This window comes from Neofelis nebulosa, chromosome 16 (genome assembly GCF_028018385.1).
Source record: "Neofelis nebulosa isolate mNeoNeb1 chromosome 16, mNeoNeb1.pri, whole genome shotgun sequence".
NCBI classification, from domain to species: domain Eukaryota; kingdom Metazoa; phylum Chordata; class Mammalia; order Carnivora; family Felidae; genus Neofelis; species Neofelis nebulosa.
In genome coordinates, this window is record NC_080797.1 from 10,016,581 (window position 1) to 10,039,454 (window position 22,874).

Below are 22,874 nucleotides of genomic sequence, written 5' to 3' on the forward strand. Positions count from 1 at the left end.
TGTGCAGATTCATTCCCTAAAGTGATGCAATTTCACCAAATTTTACAAGTAGATGTTTTTTCTGAAACCAGATAAAGTGACTTAAATACTCACTTGAAAGAATAAACAGAAAGAAATACTAAAAACAAAGAAACAAACAATGAAGAGAACTTGATTTACCAGATACTAAAATATTACATGGCCACAAAAGTTAAAATCATGTAGGGGCGCCTGGGTGGCGCAGTCGGTTAAGTGTCCGACTTCAGCCAGGTCACGATCTCGCGGTCCGTGAGTTCGAGCCCCGCGTCGGGCTCTGGGCTGATGGCTCGGAGCCTGGAGCCTGTTTCCGATTCTGTGTCTCCCTCTCTCTCTGCCCCTCCCCCGTTCATGCTCTGTCTCTCTCTGTCCCAAAAATAAATTAAAAAAAAAAAAAAAAAAAAAAAAAAACACCAAAAGTTAAAATCATGTAATCAATGAAGTAGGATATAGAGAACAGCAAATATATCCAAGAATATATAAGTATCTAACAGAAATTAAAAAATAGAAAATTCAAATCAATGAGGAAAAGAAATCTTGCTCAGTAAATGCTACTGGAATAATTGCCAAATGTTTTAAAAACACTGTAAGTCATAGACCAAAGAACATTCCAAATGTATTAAATATATAAATATTATAAAATATAATATGAAACCCAAAAACATCTGATCTTTGGGTGTGATAAATCTTTCTAAGCCTAGAAATAATGTAAGAAATCACAATGGAAAAAATAAATATGCCCCATTACAGTTTTAGACTTTTATATTTCAAAACAAACATAATAATCAATATACTACCAAAAAAAAAAAAAAAAGAAAACTCTGCAGAAATTATCTGCAACAATATCACAGAAATGGATTGACAGTGTTAACATACCACAGAATAAATAAGAATAACATTAAAACCCCACTGGAACACTGAGAAAAGTTAGAAATAGACAAATCCCAGGAAACAAATGACCAATGTATATATGAAACTCAGTTGACCTGCAAATTAAAACAATGAAGTACTTTTTTTGCCTAACAAATTAGGGAGAATTCTTCAGGATCATAATAATGCTGGTAAGACTGCCATGAGACCAACACTTTCCTACACAGCTCTATGTATTTTATAACAGAGATACATATCAAGAAGTTTACAAATGATCTTATATATTTTGGCCAAATAAATATCTACTTAAGAATTTAGTCTAGGGACATCTTGCTGGGTGGCTCAGTCGGTTAAGCATCCGACTCTTGATTTCAGCTCAGGTCATGATCTTATGGTTTGTGAGTTCGAGCCCCGCATCAGGCTCTGCATTGATGGCATGGAGCCTGCTTGCGATTTTCTCTCTCCCTCGCTCTCTCTGCCCCTCCCCTACTCATGCGCTCGCTTGCGCTCTCTCTCTCTCTCTCAAAATAAACAAATAAAACTTAAAAGAACTGAGTCTAAAGATACAGTCAGTAAAAACTTAAACACAGACTTATATATTAGAATTATTTAAAATAGAGAAAAATATTGGATCCAACAACAGGAGGATTTATTTAATCCTCCTTTATTTAATTATGGTAGTTGAGCCCTTTTAAAATTTAAAAAAAAATTAATAAAAAGGGCCTTCCCTTTTAAAATTAAAAAGAAAATGATGGGAGTAGAATACAATACCACATGGAATAACAGAATATTATGGAGATGTTAAAAATATTGGGGAATATTTAATGACACGAAGAATTATTTTTTACTTTTTTTAAACGTTTATTTATTTTTGACACAGAAAGAGACAGAGCATGAGTGGGGGGAGGGGCAGAGAGAAAGAGAGGGAGACACAGAATCCGAAGCAGGCTCTGGGCTCTGAGCTGTCAGCACAGAGCCCGATGTGGGGGTCGAACTCACCAACTGTGAGATCATGACCTGAGCCAAAGTCGGATGCTTAACCAACTAAACCACCCAGGCACCCCATGACATGAAGAAAATTTATGATACACTGTTAAATAAAGAAGTCAAGATATGAATTGGAATATACAATACGATTTAACTATGAGAAAGTGTGTGTGTGCGTGTGTGTGTGTGCGCGCGCGCGCGCAAAAAGGCTCAGCAGGGGCTCCTGGTGGCTCAGCCAGTTAAGCATCCGATTTAGGCTCAGGTCATGATCTCACAGTTGGTGAATTCGAGCCCCACATTGTGCTCTCTGCTGTCTCCATAGAGCCCGCTTCAGATGTCTCTCTCCCTCTCTCTCTGCCCCTCCCCCACTCTCTCTCTCAAAAATAAACAAACATTAAAAATTTCTAATAAAAAAAAGGCTCCATAACCACACCACAAAGAAATGTCAAGTCATTATTATCCTGAGTGGCAGGATTATGAATGATTTTTATTTTCTGGATACATTCTTTAATTTCATTTTCTATAAAGTGAGACGTATTACTCACATAATCAGGTAAAATATTCATATTTAAAAACAAATACCAAAACAGCTCCACTGGTTCCCCTCCCTTCACGGGATACATTCCGGACCCGTAATCATGGCACGCTCTGGATCTACACCACACATTTCTTTGCCTACCACCCCTCCTTAATGTTCTGGCAACATCCAGAGATCTAACCAGCCCCCAAAACTGCTGGGTTCTGTCACAACCCCATTTCTTGGCGTGCACTATTTCCTCTGCCTAAGAGCCCGCCCAACCCCTAGCAAAGGCTTCTTCAAGCCTTAAGACTCAGCTCAAACGTCCCTCTTCTGTGAAACCTTTCCCAGTGTCCCCAGGAAGAAAGACTGCTTCCTGGCCTGAGTTCCACACCTCTTAAAGCACCACTGTGAGGGGAGTGTTCTCTAGTAAGGTTTCTCACATAGCCTCCTTCCTGCCGTAAACTGAATAGTGCCCCCAGTGATGCCCACACCCTAATCCCTGGAACCTGTGAATGCGTTACATGGCAAAGGGACTTTGCAGGTGTGATCAAGTGAAGGCTCTTGACTTGAGGAGATTATCTTGGATTATCTGGTGGGCTCAGCGTAATCACAGGGGTCTTACGAGAGGGAGGCAGGCGGTCAAAGGCAGAAAAAGGAGATGTGAGGATGGAACCAGAGGTTGTAGCAATGAACCGTGAAATAAATAAGGCAGAAGGTGCAAGTCGCCTTGAAGTTGGAAAAGGGAAAGAAATAAGTTTGCCCTGAAGTCTCCAGAAGGAACACGGCCTTGCCCACACCTTCATTCCAGACTTCTAATCTCCAGAACTCTAAGAAAACAAATGCGTGTTGCCTTAAGCCAGGAAGTTTGTGGTATCTTGTTACAGCAGCAACAGGAAACTAATACAATCCTTGACTATCCCAAAAGCACCTTGGGGCGGGCCAAGAAGAGGGGGACGGTGGGGCCTGGAGTTGGGGAAAGGAAGCACTCTTATAGACATTTGGTAGATAAATGAAACATCATCTACCTTAAGGAAAACCACAGAAAAGAAGCAGTAAGATGAGAGGCGGGAGGAGGAAGAAAAAAAGCATGGGCTAACATTTATTGAGACCTTAAGATTTACTGTTAATTTATTTGTTAATATTTTATTAACATTTTTCGAAAATTCATTACTTTCAGGCACTGTTTAAGAATGTTACACTGTCCTGAGCACTCAGCACAGTGTTATTATTCCCATTTTATAGAGGAGGGAAAACAAAGTAATGGATTAAGACACTAGCCCAGGATCCCACAGCTAGTAAATCAGCAAAGCCAGGATAAGAGTATGCAGCAACTCTGGCTCCAGGGCCCATGCTGTTAAATATTAAGAAGGAAAAGCTTATACACGTTGAGGGATTTGCAGGAATTTGTACATTTACATAAGCCAAGGGGACTAAATGCAGTTGAAATCAGGCTGAATTTATTAAAGGAATATTCTCTATTTGATGTGCCACGTTCTGTGCGGTTCTGTTTTCTACACTGATTCACACACATCTGGATTCAAACCCAGATATGAGGCAGAAGGGGACGTTCAAAGGCTGTGGGGATGCCACCCCGAAGCTTATCCTTCATCCAACCCGCTCTCCCACCTCTGTCCTGCTGAGGCCCAGAGAAAGCTCCTTCCACAAGGCTGGTGTGGTAAACACGCCTTTAGAAAGTTCCCATCCACGCTCAGGAACATCTGAAAGCAAAACGCCTTGATGAGAAGGGAGGACTTGGCATCAGGAAAAGATTGCTTTCCCCGCGCAAAATACTGATGTTCAGTAATACTGAACCACAGAACATCCAGGCAATGAATTAGGAAAAGGATAAAGAAAAAGGATAAAGACATGAATAGAAGGTTTTTGAAAATTAAGAGACTTGAAGGAAGATCGGAAAGATCTCCAGCACAACAGGAAAGCCAGATGGCAAGAAGAAAGCGATGGGAGAAAACTAAGCTGAGGCAGAGAAGAGTGCAGAGAGACCTGAAGGGGACAGCCAGGCACCAGGCGAGATTAAGGAAGAGGGACACCCCCCCCCCCCCAGCAGGAGACATACTACAAACGTCTGAATCCAAAGCACCCAGGCCAGCTTCGAGCAGGTGTTCCCCGGCCAGTGGCTGGAGGTAAGGAGTTCTGACCGGCTGAAGATGGGGTCAGAGGCAGGAGCTCAGCCACGACTAATCCTGTCGGGGGGCTCAATCCTGCTCCAGGCTCAAGGGGCTGTGTCCCCAGTGAAGGAGTCACTCCAGACACTTCACTCTGAAGGGACACTCCACTGACAGCTGGCGAAGGGAGAAGAACGCAGGGGTTGGTCAAGGCCGGCAAGAGGCCCTAAAAGAACAACTCATTTTCCTCTGTGCTCACACTGACTCCTGAGACCAAATGCATAGGTCTCCTCCCCCACCCCCTACCCCCCACCCCCGACACACACACCAACCACTTCTCCAAACTCTCTGGACACCAACTGGTGTCCTACAACTCAACTGTGACACTAACTACCTGCACTTAGCACAGACCCCACAGGTTAAGGACTCAGTCCCACGGGACCGGTCCCACTTCAGGTGCCAGTCCCTGGCTGTCACCTGCACTTCGGATAACTTGCTGTAACGACTCCTACGACTCAGAAGGCTGTTTACTTACTAGATCACCAGCTTATTGCAAAGGACACAACTCAGGATCGGCCAGATGCGAGATGCAGAGGGCAAGGCGTGGGGTGAGCATGGGGCTTGCCCGCCCTCTTCGGGTGTGCTACCTTCCCATAACCTTGGCGTGCTCAGCAGCCTGGAAGCTCTCCAAAACCCACTGTTTAGAATTTTTACTGCGGTGCCATTAGGTAGGCACGACTGATCGGTTCACTCGCCACTGGTGGTTAAACTCAATCTCCAAACCCCTCTTCCCTCCCCAGGGGTGGGGGGTGGGGCTGAAGGATCCAGCCCTCTCATCACGTGCTTGGTTCCTCGGGCAACCAGCCCCATCCTCCAAGAGTCACCACAATTAGCATAAACTGGAGTGCGGTTGAAAGGGGCTTATTATGAATAACAAAAGATGCTCCTCTCAAAAATTCCAAGGGTTTTAGGAGCTCTGTGCCTGGAACCAGGAAGCAGATGTATATTTTTTTAATTCTACCATGAGGCCCCTCTCACCCTCCACTCTGCAGGGCAAGCAGTGACCTGGCCTCCCCCCTAGCCACGGCACAAAGCAGGTGCTCGTGGGGCGCTGGCTAGATGTCACGGGGAAACAGGCCCTGACGAGGGCGAGGGCGGCAGGAAGGAGTGGACGGGAGTGAGTCAGGCCTATCCGTGTGCAGGCAGAACCTGTGGTCAGCCGTGGAGCCAACTCCCTGAGAGTGAACTTTTTAAGGAAGAAACTAGTGAGTGAATGTTTTTGTTTTTTGGGGTTGTTTTGGGTTTTTTTTGTTTTTTGGGGTTTTTTTTGGCTTTCAGGCTATCACAATGTCCCCGTCGGGGCAGAATTCATAAAGGAAATGAAAGACTGCTAGAAAAAGCAAGGAAACAGATTCTCCCCTGAAGCCTTCCCATGGCTGATGGGAAGAAGGCACAAAGGTCTGACCACGTGGTCTCAATTTGGGATGACCCTGGAGGACCATCCTAGCTCCAGGCCCTGGGGACTGAGACAACGGTGATGGTCCTATCACATTTCACCTTCTCTCTCTGCCAGAACCTGTTTCCTTCACCCCCCAACGCTAGATATTATTTCCACGGGTGCCCTCCACAAACTTTCTACACGCAAATCTCTGTCCAAGGTGGATTTCCCAGTAAGCAACCAGGACTATTTAGTTTTTACTATTTTAGTAATTAGACGTTTTGTTTTTTTTTTAAATCAAAGGTCAAAGGTCAACAATTCAACTGCCTGGGGAGCGGGAGAGGTAAGTAAATGTCTGTGAAAGGCAGACCCCCTGAAAAATATTCTTACTCAAAGTCCCCATGAAAATATTCTTACTCAAAAAATTTTGAGACGCTGCAGAAGACCAATGAGGTTGGCCAATGTGTGTCCTCTGGACTGTCCATTTTACAAAGACATACGACATACTCAGTGTCACTTCGCACTCAGCTCTGTTCATTCACTGGTCAGATGTTTCTCATCCTTGGGTATAACCCTGACAATTACAGTCTGAATGGCCCGTGTGCTTACTTTTTGATGAAATCAAATTACTCTCCTTGCTGAAACATTCCTCCACGTTAGATGGCTAAGCCACCGGGAGGCGACCTCACAATGTTTGTCATGGTATTAGGTAGGGGTGTTTATTGAAGGTCTACCGTGATCATTTGTGAGCCCGGATTAATTTTGCTAAATTTAGCTTTTCAACCACTGCTCCTGGTACATACACAATTAGGCACGGCATTTTTTTACAGGTAAAAGCGACCTCAGTGTTGTCAAGGATAATACAATCGTCTCAATATTACACAAATATTTTAAAAGTCTGAAGAGACATTTTTTTGGGAATAATGGTCAAAGCTGACCATTTCACCTAAATATGAAATGAAACAGAAACCTTTAGGTCAGTTACCAGTCTGCATTCTTTTCATGCCAGGGCAAAGGCTAGACTTGTATTTTAGTTATTGTTTCCCTTTGTCTCACTGAGTATCTTATGCATCCTTATTTGGAAGTTTTCCTTTCTGGCCTGCAATTGGAAAAAAAAAAAAATAGTACTCTGTAGAACTTCAAAATGCTTTCTAGTCTGGCCGCCATGTATGACGAAATCATACAGTTCTAAAAGATGGAAGGGACATCATAGATGGAGCTCAAGCCCTTTACGCACATGAAAACCCATCAAGGTCAAAAAAGGAGAGACGAGCCTGAACGTGTGCCTCTGAATCCCCTGTGTTGTCTAATACTCCCAGAAAAAAATCACCTAGAAAAAACTGGAGTTTATTTCACGTAATCCACTTATAATCAAGCCTCACCAGACGTCTCTTGCGGTATCAGTCCCTTCAAGCTGACCGCACATGGCCTCAAATCTGAAACCCTCACATCTGACTCTTACAGCCTTGAGTGGTAGAGGACATTAAAATTTCTCGAGGGGGCACAATCACATTAGTGAAGCTTCCCATAAATCCTGGTCCGCAGCACGCGCCCACGTTCTGTCCTTCCTTGCTCCCCCCTGGACCTCACTCTCCCCTGCATTCCTCCGCTTCACCTCCCCTTCCCCTTGCACATCCCTCCCCTTCTCCTGCACCTAGTGCCTCCTCTCTCACTTCCTCCCAGCCTGGCCCTGCATGGGTCCCGAGGCTGAAAGAAGCCTAAATGTATCTGCTTCTCACAAACCCCTGGCTCAGCCCGACCAAGCCCTGAGGGCCAGTCAGCAAGCAGGGCAAACAAAGGATCCTGTCCAGCTTCGGAGAAAGGAAGCCTACCAGGTGCGGAAGGGTCTACCTGAGGAGGTGACATCAGGGCTGAAGAAGCCTGAAAGGATGAAAAGTAGGATGGAGGTAACATTTATCTTGCAAATGGCATTTTTGAAAATGAAAATAATGGGCGTACACTGACCCGCAACAGGTGTTAACTGGGACTTAGCCTGGACAAGGGGGACTTCTGGTCGACCTGCGGAGGAGTCCGTGGACCAGTTCTGTGAGAGGAGCATCCGGGCACAGGGCAAGGAGAAGGGGCGCGGGGTGGTTCCCGGGAGGCCCGTGCATCTCAGGGGAAGGCTGAGGCGAGGGGACGGCGCGTGCCCACGCCCGCGTGTGCGAAAATACTTTATCTCACTAGAACTGCACTGTACAGCCGGAGATACTCGGCCCCCTGAGATGCTGTCCTCAACCAGCAGAACAGAAAGAGGTCTCCGGAGAAGCTAAAACTGTCTGTGCCCAAACCTCACACCTTTTTGTTGATCAGGAGAAGCCCGTCTGGTTTAGACACGGTTCTGGCTGCTTTAGTTACTGGTTTCCAGGCACACGGGGACTGAGGATGAGTGAGGGGAGCCCAGCATGCGGACATGGACGGACCGAAGCCATCAAGAGGCCCCCAGCACCATCCCCTCCCCACCCCCGGAGTCCAGGCTAGTAACAGAACCGGTACTGTGACAGTAAAGGAAAAGCAGGATTGTCCATAATGCCTCAAGGACTATCTTGTATCTAAAGTGTTTAGCCTAAGGCTCCGGATACGAGAATTTAGGACAAACAAGAGGACATTTTAACGTGCAGCTTCCACGAAAATGTAACCACCGCTCCAATTACTGTTGTCTCCTTGATTTTCATTCCTTCTTTCTTAATCACCTACAACTACTGGTTTTGAAAACCCTCACCAGGGCATAAAGCACAAAAGCAGAATGCCACAGAAAGTTAGGGTGTCAGGGAAGGTGTGAGGGGCACGTGGACACACAAACACGCGCAAGCAAACAACACCCACACACAAACGTAACCTGCAAAGAGAGACTGTCTCATCACGTCTCTGGTCCGGCCTATAACTAACTGCACGTAACACGCGCAATGGAATGTACTCAGATTGAAGGAAGGGCAGAGCAGAAGAGACCAAAACGCAAGTATAAACAGAGAATTTTCAGAATAGTTCTAGGACCACTTTGAATGGACTCCTTGTTTATCTGTGAATAAATCAGAAGGTTAGACTGCTGATAATTTAACCTTCAAGATTTTTTTTTTTTTTTAATTTGGCTGCTGGTAGAGAGAAAAGCAGGACCAATTAGAGGAAGAAAAATGAATTCTCTGGCAGATAAAACAAAGGGGATTTTTCAAGGGCTTGGGAGGCTGTTGGCACTGGTTCTTCACTGGATAGAGTTTCAGGTCAAAATGTATGTCTTTACCTTTCCAGGTTTATCATAACCCCTAATCTGAACACTTATCCATAATTAGGTTCAATTTGGAACACGGAGCTGGAGAGGGGAGGAGCGTGAAGAAGCGAAGGGAAAAAAGACTAATTTTTCCAAAGTAACGGAGCAGAGGTTAAAAACAATGAAGGGGGCAGGTCACTGGAGAGAGGGTATCCACGAATAGGTGGGAATTGCGAAAAGCCACAGGGAGATACTGCCCGTGGCCTGTTGGGCCTCTGACAGGGGTGGCTCCCCGTGCCCGGCCCCAGGGGAGTCGCTGGCCCAGGATATCTGGGTTATCTTTGTAGTGGTGTGGAATGTGGAAAATCTCTTTCTGTGAAACAAGCTTTTCTGAAGTTCATACCAGTAAGTGATTTTTTTTTTTTAAATCTCGGTTTTATTTTTTCAACGTTTTTTTTTTTTTTTTTTTTTTTATTTATTTTTGGGACAGAGAGAGAGACAGAGCATGAACGGGGGAGGGGCAGAGAAAGAGGGAGACACAGAATCGGAAACAGGCTCCAGGCTCCGAGCCATCAGCCCAGAGCCTGACGCGGGGCTCGAACTCACGGACCGCGAGATCGTAACCTGGCTGAAGTCGGACGCTTAACCGACTGCGCCACCCAGGCGCCCCAAATCTCGGTTTTAAATATGTGGCCAACCACATCGATTTTAAAATATAAAGCCTACCTTCTCCTGAGATTTAAAAAATTTCCAGGAAATACAAGGGGCGGCTGCCATCAATTCATTAGAGCCGGGCTGTTCGCTAGGGCCTCTGGGGAGTGTTGGGGGCTGTGGAGATGAGATGAGGGGGGCAAGTAAGTGTTCTCGGGTAGTTCTCCCTCAGCTGGAGAACAAACCGTCCTGCGATGTCCACGTGAAGGCCGGGCACCAGAGGGCATCGAAGGCCAAGTCAGAAGTGGGCCGGCCGACTGGGGAAGTGGCATCTCCTGACGCTGAGCAGCAGGGGTGAGGCCAGGCCAATGGGACGGGTCTGGTAGAAGGACGGTCCCAGGGGACTGCTTTGTCATGGGAGTGCGACATCTTCATGAGGAGACGCAGAAACCTTCAAAATGCTCGGCGCCTTCACGATGCTTCTAGGATACGACCACACAGGCTGGTCTCATCTGACTGGAGCCATATCAAACTTTTTGAGTAAAACAGAGTTCAACTGGCCAGAAAGCTCATACCTAAAGCACATCTGGGTGACAAGCTCAACAAAGAAAACCCCAGTCTCCTCCACCCACAAAATACCTGACTTAGAAAGTTTAAGTCTAAAAAAATCACAGGGACACCTGGCTGGCCCAGTCAGTGGAGCACAAGACTCCTTATCTCAGGGTCGTGAGTACGAGCCCCATGGTGGGCATAGAACTTCCTGAAAAAAGAGTCTAAAAACATAAAATCATAGGATATTGAAGTTATCAGAAACTTCAGAGCTAACCTTGCACACACACCCTTTTACCCATATAAGGCAACAAGGAACCAATAAAAACTTACAATAATTCATCTTTCATGTTAAAACAAAACAAAACAAAACAAAACCAAAAGGGGTATTAAGGAAAATCTGACCTAAAATGGGATTATAAGAGGAAAATTTTTTTTAAGTTTATTTATTTATTTTCAGAGAGAGAGTGAGCGAGCTCAAGTGCAAATGGGAGAGGGGTAAAAGGGTGCGGGGGGCGGAGAGAGTGAGAGAAAGAGAGAGAGCAGGAAAACAGATTCAGGGCTCGAACTCACAAACTGTGAAATCATGACCTGAGCTGAAATCAAGAGTCAGACGCTTAACCAACTGAGCCACCCAGACTCCCCAGGGAAAAAAAATCTTAAATCCGTGAAATCATTATGTCTCACCAGAAAAATCATAACATCAAGATGAATGGCAAAAAGGTATGTTACAAAATTCAGCAATGATTTCTGATCTTCTGAAGGACAGTATCTCCAATTAACAGAGGACATTTGTGCCATCATCACTAGGATCTAACTCTCTAAGAATTTACTGTTTACTACAGAGGTCTTATACATTCCTTATTTCTCCCCCAGATTCTATACACATTTCTTATAGTGTGAATGTGACCTTCTAATAAACCACTGTTTCTGGTTATTATTAGCATAAAGCTACTGATATAAACACACATACCTACATACACACATACTGCATGTATATGCATATTCATACAAATATGATAGATTGCATATATATAATATAAAATATATATAACAAAATTTTATATATAGAATATAAAATATATATAACAAAATTATATAAATACATATGCATGCATTTCCTAGCTATTTACTGAATTCTCATTCATTCTAATAGTTTTTCAGTTAATCTTCCTGGCTATTCTAGCAAGAAAATTATAGGACCTACAAATAATGCCACTTTTGTCTCATTTTCAATAAATATTATTTTTAAACATCTTACTGCTTTGGCTAGTCTATCTGAAAACAATGTCCTGTATGGGCACCGCTGTTATTTTCCTGACCTTTACAGGAATGTTTTTAGTTTCCTGTTAAGCATGGTGTGTGCAGCTTTCAGACCATTTTATTTATTATCTTAAGAAAGGATCCATTCATTCCTATTAAATGTTTCTAAGGTATATGTTAAATTTTATTAAATGTATTACTGATATACAGATGAAAATTTTTTTCTTTAAATTCACTGTTGGCATAAATTCATAGAATAATATCATTGCATTCTTGGAATGAACGAGTTTTACAGTGGCATAACAGTTTTTAAATATATGGTTGGATTAAACTTGGCTTATATTTCGATTAGGACTTGTATATCAACATCAGTAAGAAGGTACTCTGGCTTTCTTTGTTAGCGCTATCTTCGAAAGGTTTTGGCTTCACAGTATTAGTATTACTTTTGTGAAAATAAATTGGAATGTTTTCCATCTTTTACGTACTTCAGAATATTTTCCAAGATTCTATTATTTGAGTATCACCTTCACAATTCTATTTGTACTTACTTGTCTGATTATATATTTAATTTTTTTTTGCACGAACTTAATATTGACTTTTTCTTTTAGCCCAACTTCACCCGAAGCAGCATAGATTTGATGTACTAGTTATAATTTTTCTCACACATTTGAAATTATTAAAATAAGAAACAGTCATCTGTATATACCTCAAATCATTACCTGTACCCTCTATACTATGGTAATCTTTGGGAAACAAGGCACTAGATGACTTTAAATATCACGGAAATGCTCTTCTTGTATTTAAAGAACTTTACCTATTAAATCATCTGGGTTCAGGGTTATTTTTGGAGCTTTTGAGTTACTTTGTGATGTCTTCCAAAATTACTCTTCTGTCCAACTGTTTCGTTTCTTCAGGAACTGATTTTATAGTTTCATTTTTAAGTTCATCAAAATTTTCTATTTTTATTCTATTTTTTTAAACCACGTCTTTGAATATGTGCATTCTTTTTTTTTTTTTTTAATTTTTTTTTTTTTCCAACGTTTTTTATTTATTTTTGGGACAGAGAGAGACAGAGCATGAACGGGGGAGGGGCAGAGAGAGAGGGAGACACAGAATCGGAAACAGGCTCCAGGCTCCGAGCCATCAGCCCAGAGCCCGACGCGGGGCTCGAACCCACAGACCGCGAGATCGTGACCTGGCTGAAGTCGGACGCTTAACCGACTGCGCCACCCAGGCGCCCCAGAATATGTGCATTCTTAAATGCAAATCTGGGATATTTCTGTTCTCTTCTTTTTCTTAGTCTAACTACGGTTAGACATTGTTTTTTGTTTTCTCTACTTCATTGTTTTAACAAAAAACGTACTCTTACATTTTTAACTGAAGGTGTTCTTTTTCTTTTTTGTTCATTCATATATCCATTCGTTCAACAAATATTTACCATGTGCCAAGCATGTATCAGGCATGTACTAGGTGGTAAGAGGGTGGGTAAGAGGAGGGTGAGACATGGGGTACCTGCGTGGCTCAGGCGGTTAAGGGTCCAACTCTTGATTTTGGCTCCGATCATGATCTCAGAATTCGTGAGGTTAAGCCCTGCATCGGGCTCTGCGCTGACCGCGTAGAGCCTGCTTGGGATTCTGTCTCCTCTCTCTGCCCCTCCCGCACTCGCTGTCTGTATCTTTCTCAAAAATAAATAAAAATTTAAAACTCAAAAGAAAAAAGAAAAGAAAGAGGAGGATGCTGCTTCATTAATTTCTGCCTTTTCAAAAAACACCTTCCTGTTTTCCCAGATTTATTTTCTTGTTTATTTCCTAACTTTCTGAGTATAGTAATTAACTTATTTTCATTGTTTCTTTTCAGACATCAAAAAATTTCAGAGGAACGAACTTGCTTATTTGTAACTTGATGAAGCACTCCATAGTCATTTTTTAATAAACTGTTGTTCTCAGTTCTTTCTTGGGTCAAACTTTACCGAATGGATTAAGTTTTTTAAATTTCAACTTTTATTATCTACAGTTTTACTGCATTATGATATAACAGAGTGACCATAAAATTTCCCTTAAGAGACTGTAATGAGGCTTTCTTTCTGGAACAGGACAGGTCAATGTTTTAACCATTCCATGAACAGTTTAGAAAAACTGTGTAAGACATATCGTTGAATTCTCTCATTTTTACTTGTGAGTCTATTTTAATGCATTTCTAACAGGTTCTGCAGGAGTCACTCTTCCAAGGTTTGCTGGTTAATGCGCTGGAGTTTGTAAATGCTACTTTTTCTTCTTCAACATAGAAGGTCCTGTCTGATTTAAGGTACCCTGTGGTGCCTGTGGAGGGTAGGGAAGGAAAGCCTGTCGCTGATACTATTGTTTCAGTAGAATGACTCTGTAGGTCAGACAAAGCCATAGAGATAGGCACAATTAAAGCCACAGAGATAGGCACAATTAAATGACATTTTGTATTACTGTCAAGAAAGATACTGGCCTTACGAGACAGAAAGTGGAAGAAAAGCAGGTAGTGTTCTATCAAGTCACAAGTCTTTGGAGTCAGAGGGGAAATATTTATATCTAAATGCCAAAGAAGTACAAACTCTAATTAAGTGATGCGGCCATTTGAACGGAGGTCTAAGGCTCCCAATTAGGAGCTGTTAAGAATTAAGGAAAATATAACTTAAATCTAAGTTTGTTTGTCACAATGGGCATTATGACCATCTCCTTCCTCAAGTTTTGAAATCACTGTGCAGAGAGATTACAAAGATCTTGAACCTAGAATTCTACACCCAGAAAAACTACCAGTAAAGACAAGGTAAAACAACAGATCCTCACATAAAGGTTGAGAAAACCTATCATGCGTAGACTATCTTTGTACATGCTCAAACCAAATATGCTCCCACCACAGCAAAAGGAGCTCCAGTGGGTATTTGGAGTCCAGAGTAACAATCCTGTCCTTGTCCCTGCTAGAGGCCTCTGTTGCTTAAAAGTCTCACCTGGGATGAAATTCCTGTGTTATTTATAAAAAAAAATACTTACGTAAACTAACTTTTTAATCCTAGAATGATTTAGAATTAAGTGGAGAAGTATTTAAAACAATTAAATGAGGGGCGCCTGGTTGGCTCAGTAGGTGAAGCATGTGGCTCTTGATCTCAGGGGTCGTGAGTTCAAGCCCCTCGTTGGAGATGGAGCCTACTTAAAAAATAAAATAAAATAAGAATTAAATGAGTAGTAATTATGTAATTACGTATGTGTGTAAGCAGCATTATGTCCTAAGAAATACTTGCAGTTTGGGATTCTATTTTTAACATTTAGGGGAATTAGACGTATAAAGAGTTCAGATCAGCCCTTGATTCCAATCTAAAATGTGTAATTGAGCAATTAACTTGTAATTTTAATTTGAAGTGTGCATCTTACATATAAACACACACATAGAGAGAATGTGTGTTCTGAGATATATAAGAGGAGTTAAGAATCTCTGTTTATAAATGTAATTATTAAGTATATAAGACTTTAAAAAACTGGACTGGTTTATCAGACCTAACAGGAACCTAAATATATGCAGCATGTACATTTTGCTTTCTGTCTTAATCTGGAAGGGGGTCTTTTTTTTTAACAGAGATTTTAACCCATTCACATTTATTACAGTAATAGACATTTTTTATCTTATCTGTTTTTTCTATGTATTATCACTGCTCTTTGATATATACATCATTTTTAATCCTAAAAGAGCACATTTTCCAAAGTATGTCTCTCAGAACACTAGTTCCACTCTGAAATCCTTCCATGGTACAAAATACATCTGAGAAAAATTCTTATTCTGAGAATATTCTCTTCTTAGTGAATATTGTAAAAACTCTGATGAGTCCTTGAAATTTAATGCCAACAGAAGCCATTAATTCACTTGACTCAAGCCTTCCGACCAACACCACTCCCCTCCCCCAAGCCCCAAACTTCGATGAATGAGATCAAGCAGACAACAAAAAATATTTTGGAAAGAGAAAATGGAATTTTAAAAGTCAACAGGAAAACTGTAAGAAAAAGGTGAATATAGAGAGTGACAGAGTATATAGAGGACCACAGGAAATACTCCAGCCAAAGCAAAGGAATGCAAAAACAGAGAAGGATCAGCAAAGTAGTGGGCTAACCCAAGAGTGAGACAGGACCGGGGGAACCAAGTCCAAACTAAAACATGCTTCTCGGACACTTTCTATGTGTGAGGCTGTTCTAACGCTTCACCGGTTTTAACAACAACCTTATGAGGTACGTTATATTAGTAACTCCTTTTCTAGATGACAAAACTGAGGCTCAGAAAGCCTAAATCACTTGTCTAAAGTCTCAGAGCTGGAAGTGACAAAACTGGGATTTGCACAGTCTGGCTCCAGAGCCCAAAGTCTTAACCACCCTGCTTTTTGTCTTCAAAAAGAAAATAAATTCTCCATAATAATGGAAGTAAAAGTGAGAAGCTCCAAAACAGGATAAAAGCATGTTAAGATCATTTTAAAAGTAAATAATTATAATACCTGCACTACCTCCCTTCCAATCTTACTCCTTGCTTTCCTTTTAAAGTAATGTCTTCTGCCACAGGTCACAAGGTAAGCAATGTAAGATTACATTTCCTTCTAAGTCTAAATGCACTCCCTGGTTGTCCAGTAAATAATACATATGTGATCCTAATATGTTAAATACTGATTAGTTTTCAACTTTCAATCTACAGACAATGCACAGAAGATTTAATTATACTAATTATGGAACAGAACATTCTAGCCACATGAAAGGTTGAGAGGCAGACCAGGACAGGGTGTGGAGGATAAAATGGAAAAGACAGTTGAAATCTGAGGATGTTATATCCTCATTTACCTAGCCAAGGACACTGTTTAAAGTTGGTCAGTGAAGAAATGCAGGTGGAAGGAAGGAAGGAAGGAAGGAAGGAAGGAAGGTGGTAAACAATAGAATTCCTTAGAATTCTAATTTTTTTTTTTTTTAGTTTATTTATTTTTTGAGAGAGAGAAGGCAAACAGAAGAGGGGCAGAGAGAAAGGGAGAGAGAGAATCCCAAGCAGGTTCCGTACTGTCAGTGCAGAGGCTGATGCGACCATGACCTAAGCTGAAATCAAGAGTTGGATGTTTAACCGACTGAGCCACCCAGGTGCCCCAATTTCCCTAGAATTCTAAAGTGAAATACAGTAAAAGACTATATACCCACAACTATATTCCCCCATTGGCATTTTACCATACTAACAAGAACATCAGAAAATGTATGTATGACTTGCAGAAATGGGGGGGGGGGGGGGAGAGTAGAGGCATATACTAGTAAAAATGCACTAATTCCTGAAGTTTCACAGTAAAGGTTAGTATATAGCCTTGAAAGCTACTAAGTCAAGAAATAGTACAGGCATAAGTGGCATAGCATACTATGTAGAATGATGGAGGTAACCATCATTTCTTTGAAATGCCCCCCAAAATAAGATAGGATGACGGATGGAAGGATGAACAGATGGATATATATATAAAGCAAATGTAGCAAAATGTTAACTGCAGATCTAGACGGTGGATATATGGGTGCTTACAGGTCTTTCATTTTTCTGATTAAATTTTTCTTAATACTGACACAAATGCGGTCGGGAGTGGATACCATGTCTGGAAAGAGATTGCCAGTATTCACCAATATTGCTGCTGTCCTCTGCCTGGCATCCACAAAGATGTTTTCCAGTCCCTCAGCATCCAGGTGGGGCCGTGTGACTGAAACTGGCCAGTAGAGCCTGGGTGGAAATGATGTGCATCACTTCCAGGCCCGGCCCGTAGGATCTCCTGCAGTATCCTCCATGAATCTTCCCCTGAATGCTGGTACATCCAGTGCAACCCGGCAGCCAGGCGTTAAGGATGAACGTTCACAGGCTTGAGTCTCTAACAAATGTCTAACTGCCCAGACTGCCCCCGACTCACACCAGACTGATGTAAGGGAGAAATCAACTTTGAGAGTCTTAAGTGGCTATTTTGGGATTTGTCTTTAACCAGTTAGCATTCACTATAACTAATATAAAGTAGGACCTAAGCGGGCAGAGGTAGAACTTTCGCTTTCGTTTCACATCATTTGCATTTATTTAAACACACAAATGCAGGGGCACCTGGCTGGCTCAGTCGGAAGAGCATGCGACTCTTGATCTCAGGGTTGTGAGTTTGAGCCCCAAATTCGGTGTCGAGATTACTAAAAAAATTAAATAAACTAAAAAAAATAAAATAAGATAAAAAATAAGTACATACATGCAAATTTAAGGTAAACAGCAAGCAAAAATCAGCTAGTAGTGAAACCGGGGAAAGCCTACTAAACTCACCTTTGACTAAGGCCTTCTTTAGCATTATCAGGCACCTTTGTGTGAATATAAAAAGGCAAAACTGCAAAATGGCACCCCTATCTCTGGACTGATACAACCCCACCTGGGCCCTCTCATCCCTTTATATCCAGATGCCTTTGAACAGTGCACAACCAACACAACTATACCCAGTAGCCCCGTCTACAATGCAGGTCTGACAACCTGGTTGGAACCTGAAAGACTGTTGACATCTAGAACTTCTAGTTCTAGGGAACTTCTAGGAAGTAAGAGTAATCAACAGGTTCTCATTCTAGCTGCCCTCATTCATGGATATGTTCATGTCTTTTACTTGATGCATTTCTCCTGCCCATCCTGTAATACAATACCACAATGAAGCCACAATGACCCAACTCAAAGGATCACAGACACCACAAAAGAGGAATCCTGCTGCTACCATGGCCAATTCCAGGGCTAGAAAAGGTGTGCCCCGGAGAGGACAAGGTGCTTCCAACTGGAAGAGAGAAGACATGGGGGTTCATTCCAGCGCTTTCAAGCCTAGGGACTAAGATGGGGATCTAAGATGGAAATTTTACCTCATTTACTCTTTAAATAGACCCTCCCTGCTCAAGCAACTGAGGTTCCTGTGGAAGGCAGCCATGAGATGCGCCACCTGGATCTCTATTCAAGAAAGAACTTGGCGTTCAGCTACAGGAACTGCAGTTAGCTGACACCTCCAGCTGTTAGTGCCACCAGGGTCCCAGGATTCAACCTGGCTTTTGAGCTGAAGGTGCCTCCTTCCCAGGCAGCCTCCAGCAGTGACTGACCACAGCAAGAACACTAGGGATTGGCCGTTTCTGCCCAATCGGGCTCCCTCAATCAGTTGGCCAGGGCCTCGCCACAGCTGCAGAGCTATCTGAGGCTCTACCTGCCCAAACCTGCCACCCCCTCCTTTCCTTTCATACGCGCTGGATCTGCATCATGGCCTAAAACTCTCCCAGCCCAGTTCTGGCTTCCCACGCCTTTCGTGTTTCTCAGGTCTCTCATAAACTTCTTTCATTCCTAATTCTATTTAACGATATTTTTTAAAGTAATCTCTATACCCAACGCGGGGCTTGAACTCACGATCCCAAGATCAAGAGCCTCGTACTCCATGGACTGAGCCAGCCAGGCGCCCACCACCCCCCCCACCCCCTTTTTAAAAGTCTGCATCTCAAAGGACAAAAGTGACACAATATAACAACTATGTAAAAATCACACTTGGGTGTTGCTCTTCCCTTGTCCAGCCTTCCTGTTCCCCACCCCCTTACCTCTACCACTCATCTCTGGGCCCCTTGTTGTGACGACCCACTGAAACACTTGTTCTCGTTCTAGTCCAATATACCACAACTGACACTGGGAGGCCCCTTGCCCTCAGGGTAAAGCAGTATGAAGACAGATTAATCTTTGACAAAACTTTGATTTCAAAAGTTTTTTGATGCATTCTACAGCATTTCATCATTGTATTAAGAGACCAGTTAAAATTGGGGCGCCTGGGGCGCTCAGTTAGTTGAGCATCTGACTCTTGATTTTGGCTCAGGTCATGATCTCATGGTTCATGAAGTCGAACCCCGCCTGGGGCCCTGCGCTAACAGTGCAGAGCCTACTTGGGATTCTCTCTCTCCCTGTCTCTTTGCCCTTCCCCCACTCAAGTGCATGTGTACATTCTTTCTCTTTCTCTTTCTCTCTCTCCCTCTCTCAAAAATAAATAAATAAACTTTAAAAAAGGGGATTAAGAAAAGAGACCAACTAAAATTATATTCATACTTTCAGGTCACCCTAGTCCCTAAGATTTCCTAATTGGTGATCTTTACTTGCAGCAAATCAGATTGAGTTCCCGTTCTGAAATTATAGTCCTTCTTGAAAAATGCAATAAAATAAGTCACTGGCATAAAAGCGGTCTTTTCATCTCCTATTAGAATCCTTTACAAAGCAAAGCCACTTAGAAATCGGAACCCAAATAACTTTTTTTAAAGGTTTTTTAAAGTCTATTTTTATTTATTTTGAGAGAGAGATTGAGAGCAAGCAGGGGAGGGGCAGAGAGAGGGAGACAGAATCCCAAGCAGGCTCCACACTGCCAGCACAGAGCCCCATGTAGGACTCAAACTCACAAACCATGAGATCATGACCTGAGCCAAAGTCAAGAGTCAGACGCTTAATCAACTGAGCCACCCAGGCACCCCTAAGGTTTTATTTTTTTGTTATTAAATTTATTTTTGATGTTTATTTATTTTTGAGAGAGATAGAGTGCGAGTAGCGGAAGGCAGACAGAGAGGGACACAGAATCCGAAGCAGGCTCCACGCTCCACACTGTCAGCACAGAGCCTGATGCAGGGATCGAACCCACAGACCGTGAGATCATGACCTGAGCTGAAGTCTGACGCTAAACTGACTGAGCTACCCAGGCATCCTGATTTTATTTTTAAGTAATCTCCACACCCAACGTGAGGCTCCAACTCACGACTCTAAGGTCAAGAATCACATGCTTCAACTGAGCCAGCCAGGCGCCCTGGAACCTAAAGAACTCTAACAAGGCGGGGTGAGGTGGGGTGGCAGGGCGGGGCGGGGGGGGGGGGGGGGAGGTGTCTCTTTGCAATTTGACACAAAGGAAATGAGTTTTTACAATACCTGGGCAGCTGTGTACCAGGGAGAGGTGTTTTTAAAGTGTTACATATCCTTGACCTAACAGTTTATCATAGGGCTGTTTACGACAAAGGCATTATTTTGCAAATATTGGTTATTCTGCCCAAGGAAGTTTGGATACAGGCCGTGAAGTTTAGAGAGTTGCCCCTATGTAATCTACACAGTAACCCCATCTCTGATGTTTTTCTACACACTATTCCCATGTGGCAAAGTTTTCCACCCTGGTTGTTGTACCAGTCCAGTGAACCACAACTGCCGAGGAGGCACCCCACCTAGAGGCACCCCTCCCGGGCCCAGTCCCAAGGATACGGCCTGAGTCCCCTTGGCCTCCCTGTCAAGACAGACAGCTAAGGCACTGGGCGGTAAGCGAAGAGTGATGAATGGACCGAGGCTACGAAGATCGAGGGTTTAATTACAGCCCTGCTCCCGATCCCAGGGCTGTCACTTAACACAAGTCACTGCACCTCTCAAAGCCTCAATTTCCTCATTCAAATCCCAATTAAAAAATTACACCCTTGAGAACATTTTTAAGAGTTCTGACTCTGTCTTGGGAACACATTTCCCCCCCCCCCACACCTGCCATTCCAGGATCCCAGCATTAAGTGGACCATCTCTCCCCAATCAGGCAAGATGTAATTTTTGAGGCTAAATTAAATTCCACTTCCTTCATGTGACAGTATGGAAATGTTCTGGCTTTGTTTTTAAAATGCAACCCCGTGGTTGCAGCATCTAAATCTGTGCCGGAGGCCAGGATGATGAACCAGAAGATGACAACTACAGCCCAGCTGACTCTCCAACCAGGCTCGCTTAATTTCTGAGGAAATAAAAATTTGATAAGCCGCTGAAGTTTCTGGTATCCCAGAATAAGCACAGACTATTTTGGGTAAGAAACAGTCACAATCAAGCCCTTGGTCTGAGTATGAGTAACAGATCTGCTGACGGGCTGCCACCTTCCACGGGACTCCAGAAAGTGTGTGATACGCAAATGATGCACCGCAAAATGGACAATGAACCAGAAAACACTGCCAAGTCACACTTTTCGTTGCAAATGCCCAGAAAGTCTGCAGGAACTGCCTCCACCCACCGTATTCGAGACCCTGGCTGGGCGGCAGACAGGAGGGGCAAGTCAGACTCCACTACGAAATCTGGGCAGAACCCTCCCCCATCCCACCCCCCACCCCCCACCCCCCACCCCCGCCCCGACCCCTCTCTCCACCGGTCTGGCCTGCGTGCGCCGGGCCACGGAGACCGGCTCCCTCCCGCCCCACTCGCCGCGTCCGGGCAGACCCAGAGCTTCCAGGTACGTGTTTATGGTGAGTGGCATTTCCTTGTCGCGGAACAGGCACAGGTAATTTCACAACCTCACTAGCGCATTCCAAAGGCAAGAATCACATCCCGGGAACTTCACCTTTCCACTCGCCCCTTGAGCGCCCGCGGGCAGCGCGGCGGCCGCTGGCCCGAAAGGCGGGTGGGGGAAGGGCGCCGGGCCGGGGAGGGGGCGCGGCGCGACCCCCGCCAACAGCACAGACCTGGTTCGGGATCCTCGGGCCGACCCGAGTGGTTGCCCATGCTCGGCCGACTCGGGCAGCGGCCGGCTGGCCGGCCTCGGACACGGTGTCCGCCGTGCTGCAGCTCGCGCCGGCTCCGGCGGGCGAGGCAGCTGCGTCCGGCGGGTCCGCTCCAGTCAAAGAAAGGGCCGGGCGCCTTCCAGTTCCCGGCGGCCGCCGGCGGAGCCGCTCCTTGCCCGCGCGGGCGGGCCCCGCCCACCTCATCTGCATAGTGCCCGCCCGGCGAGGCCCGCCCACCTCATCTGCATAGTGCCCGCCCGTCTCGTCTGCATATCGCTCTAGAGCATCCAAACGGTCCCTCCCAGGCGTGGGAGGGCCGCACGGGCAGACCGATTCGGGCCCCTAGGGGCCGACGCTGAGAACTGCAGCTGGACAAGGTAGGCTGGAAAAACCCCACTGCGGGGAGGCTGAAGCCAAGTGCCGCAAGAAAGGCAAAATCCTGCGCGTGAGAAATTCGATCGCATGTCGGGACAGGCACAACCTAGGGTTGGCACAGTACAGGCGCTTAGTGATTTCCTGGGTAAACGAAAGAATGGACGCACAAGCAACCCTTGCGGAGGGCGTGAAGAAAAATAACCCTTTAACAAAGCCTCGCCCGCTATTCAAGATGGTAAATACTACCGCAAATAATAAAAATGCATACTAATCCTTAGTGGTAACCTTTTCTGCTGCTATCAGAAATGACTAACTTCTGGAAATTACCCTGGACAAC

At 44.0% G+C, this 22,874-nt stretch overlaps 1 protein-coding gene across 15 annotated transcripts in view; it reads right to left on the reverse strand.

Moving 5' to 3' along the window:
• SPECC1 (sperm antigen with calponin homology and coiled-coil domains 1) overlaps positions 1-22,874 on the reverse strand; it is a 287,227-nt gene that overhangs the window by 129,172 nt on the left and 135,181 nt on the right. Inside the window, exon 1 of one of the 15 annotated variants that reach the window (XM_058704634.1) lies at positions 22,124-22,331. The exons of the other annotated variants lie outside the window; for them this stretch is intronic. Coding sequence (XP_058560617.1) covers positions 22,124-22,163 — 40 coding nt within the window. The 5' untranslated portion in view covers positions 22,164-22,331. Of the gene's footprint in view, positions 1-22,123; positions 22,332-22,874 lie in introns of those variants that run through there. 15 annotated transcript variants of the gene reach the window in all.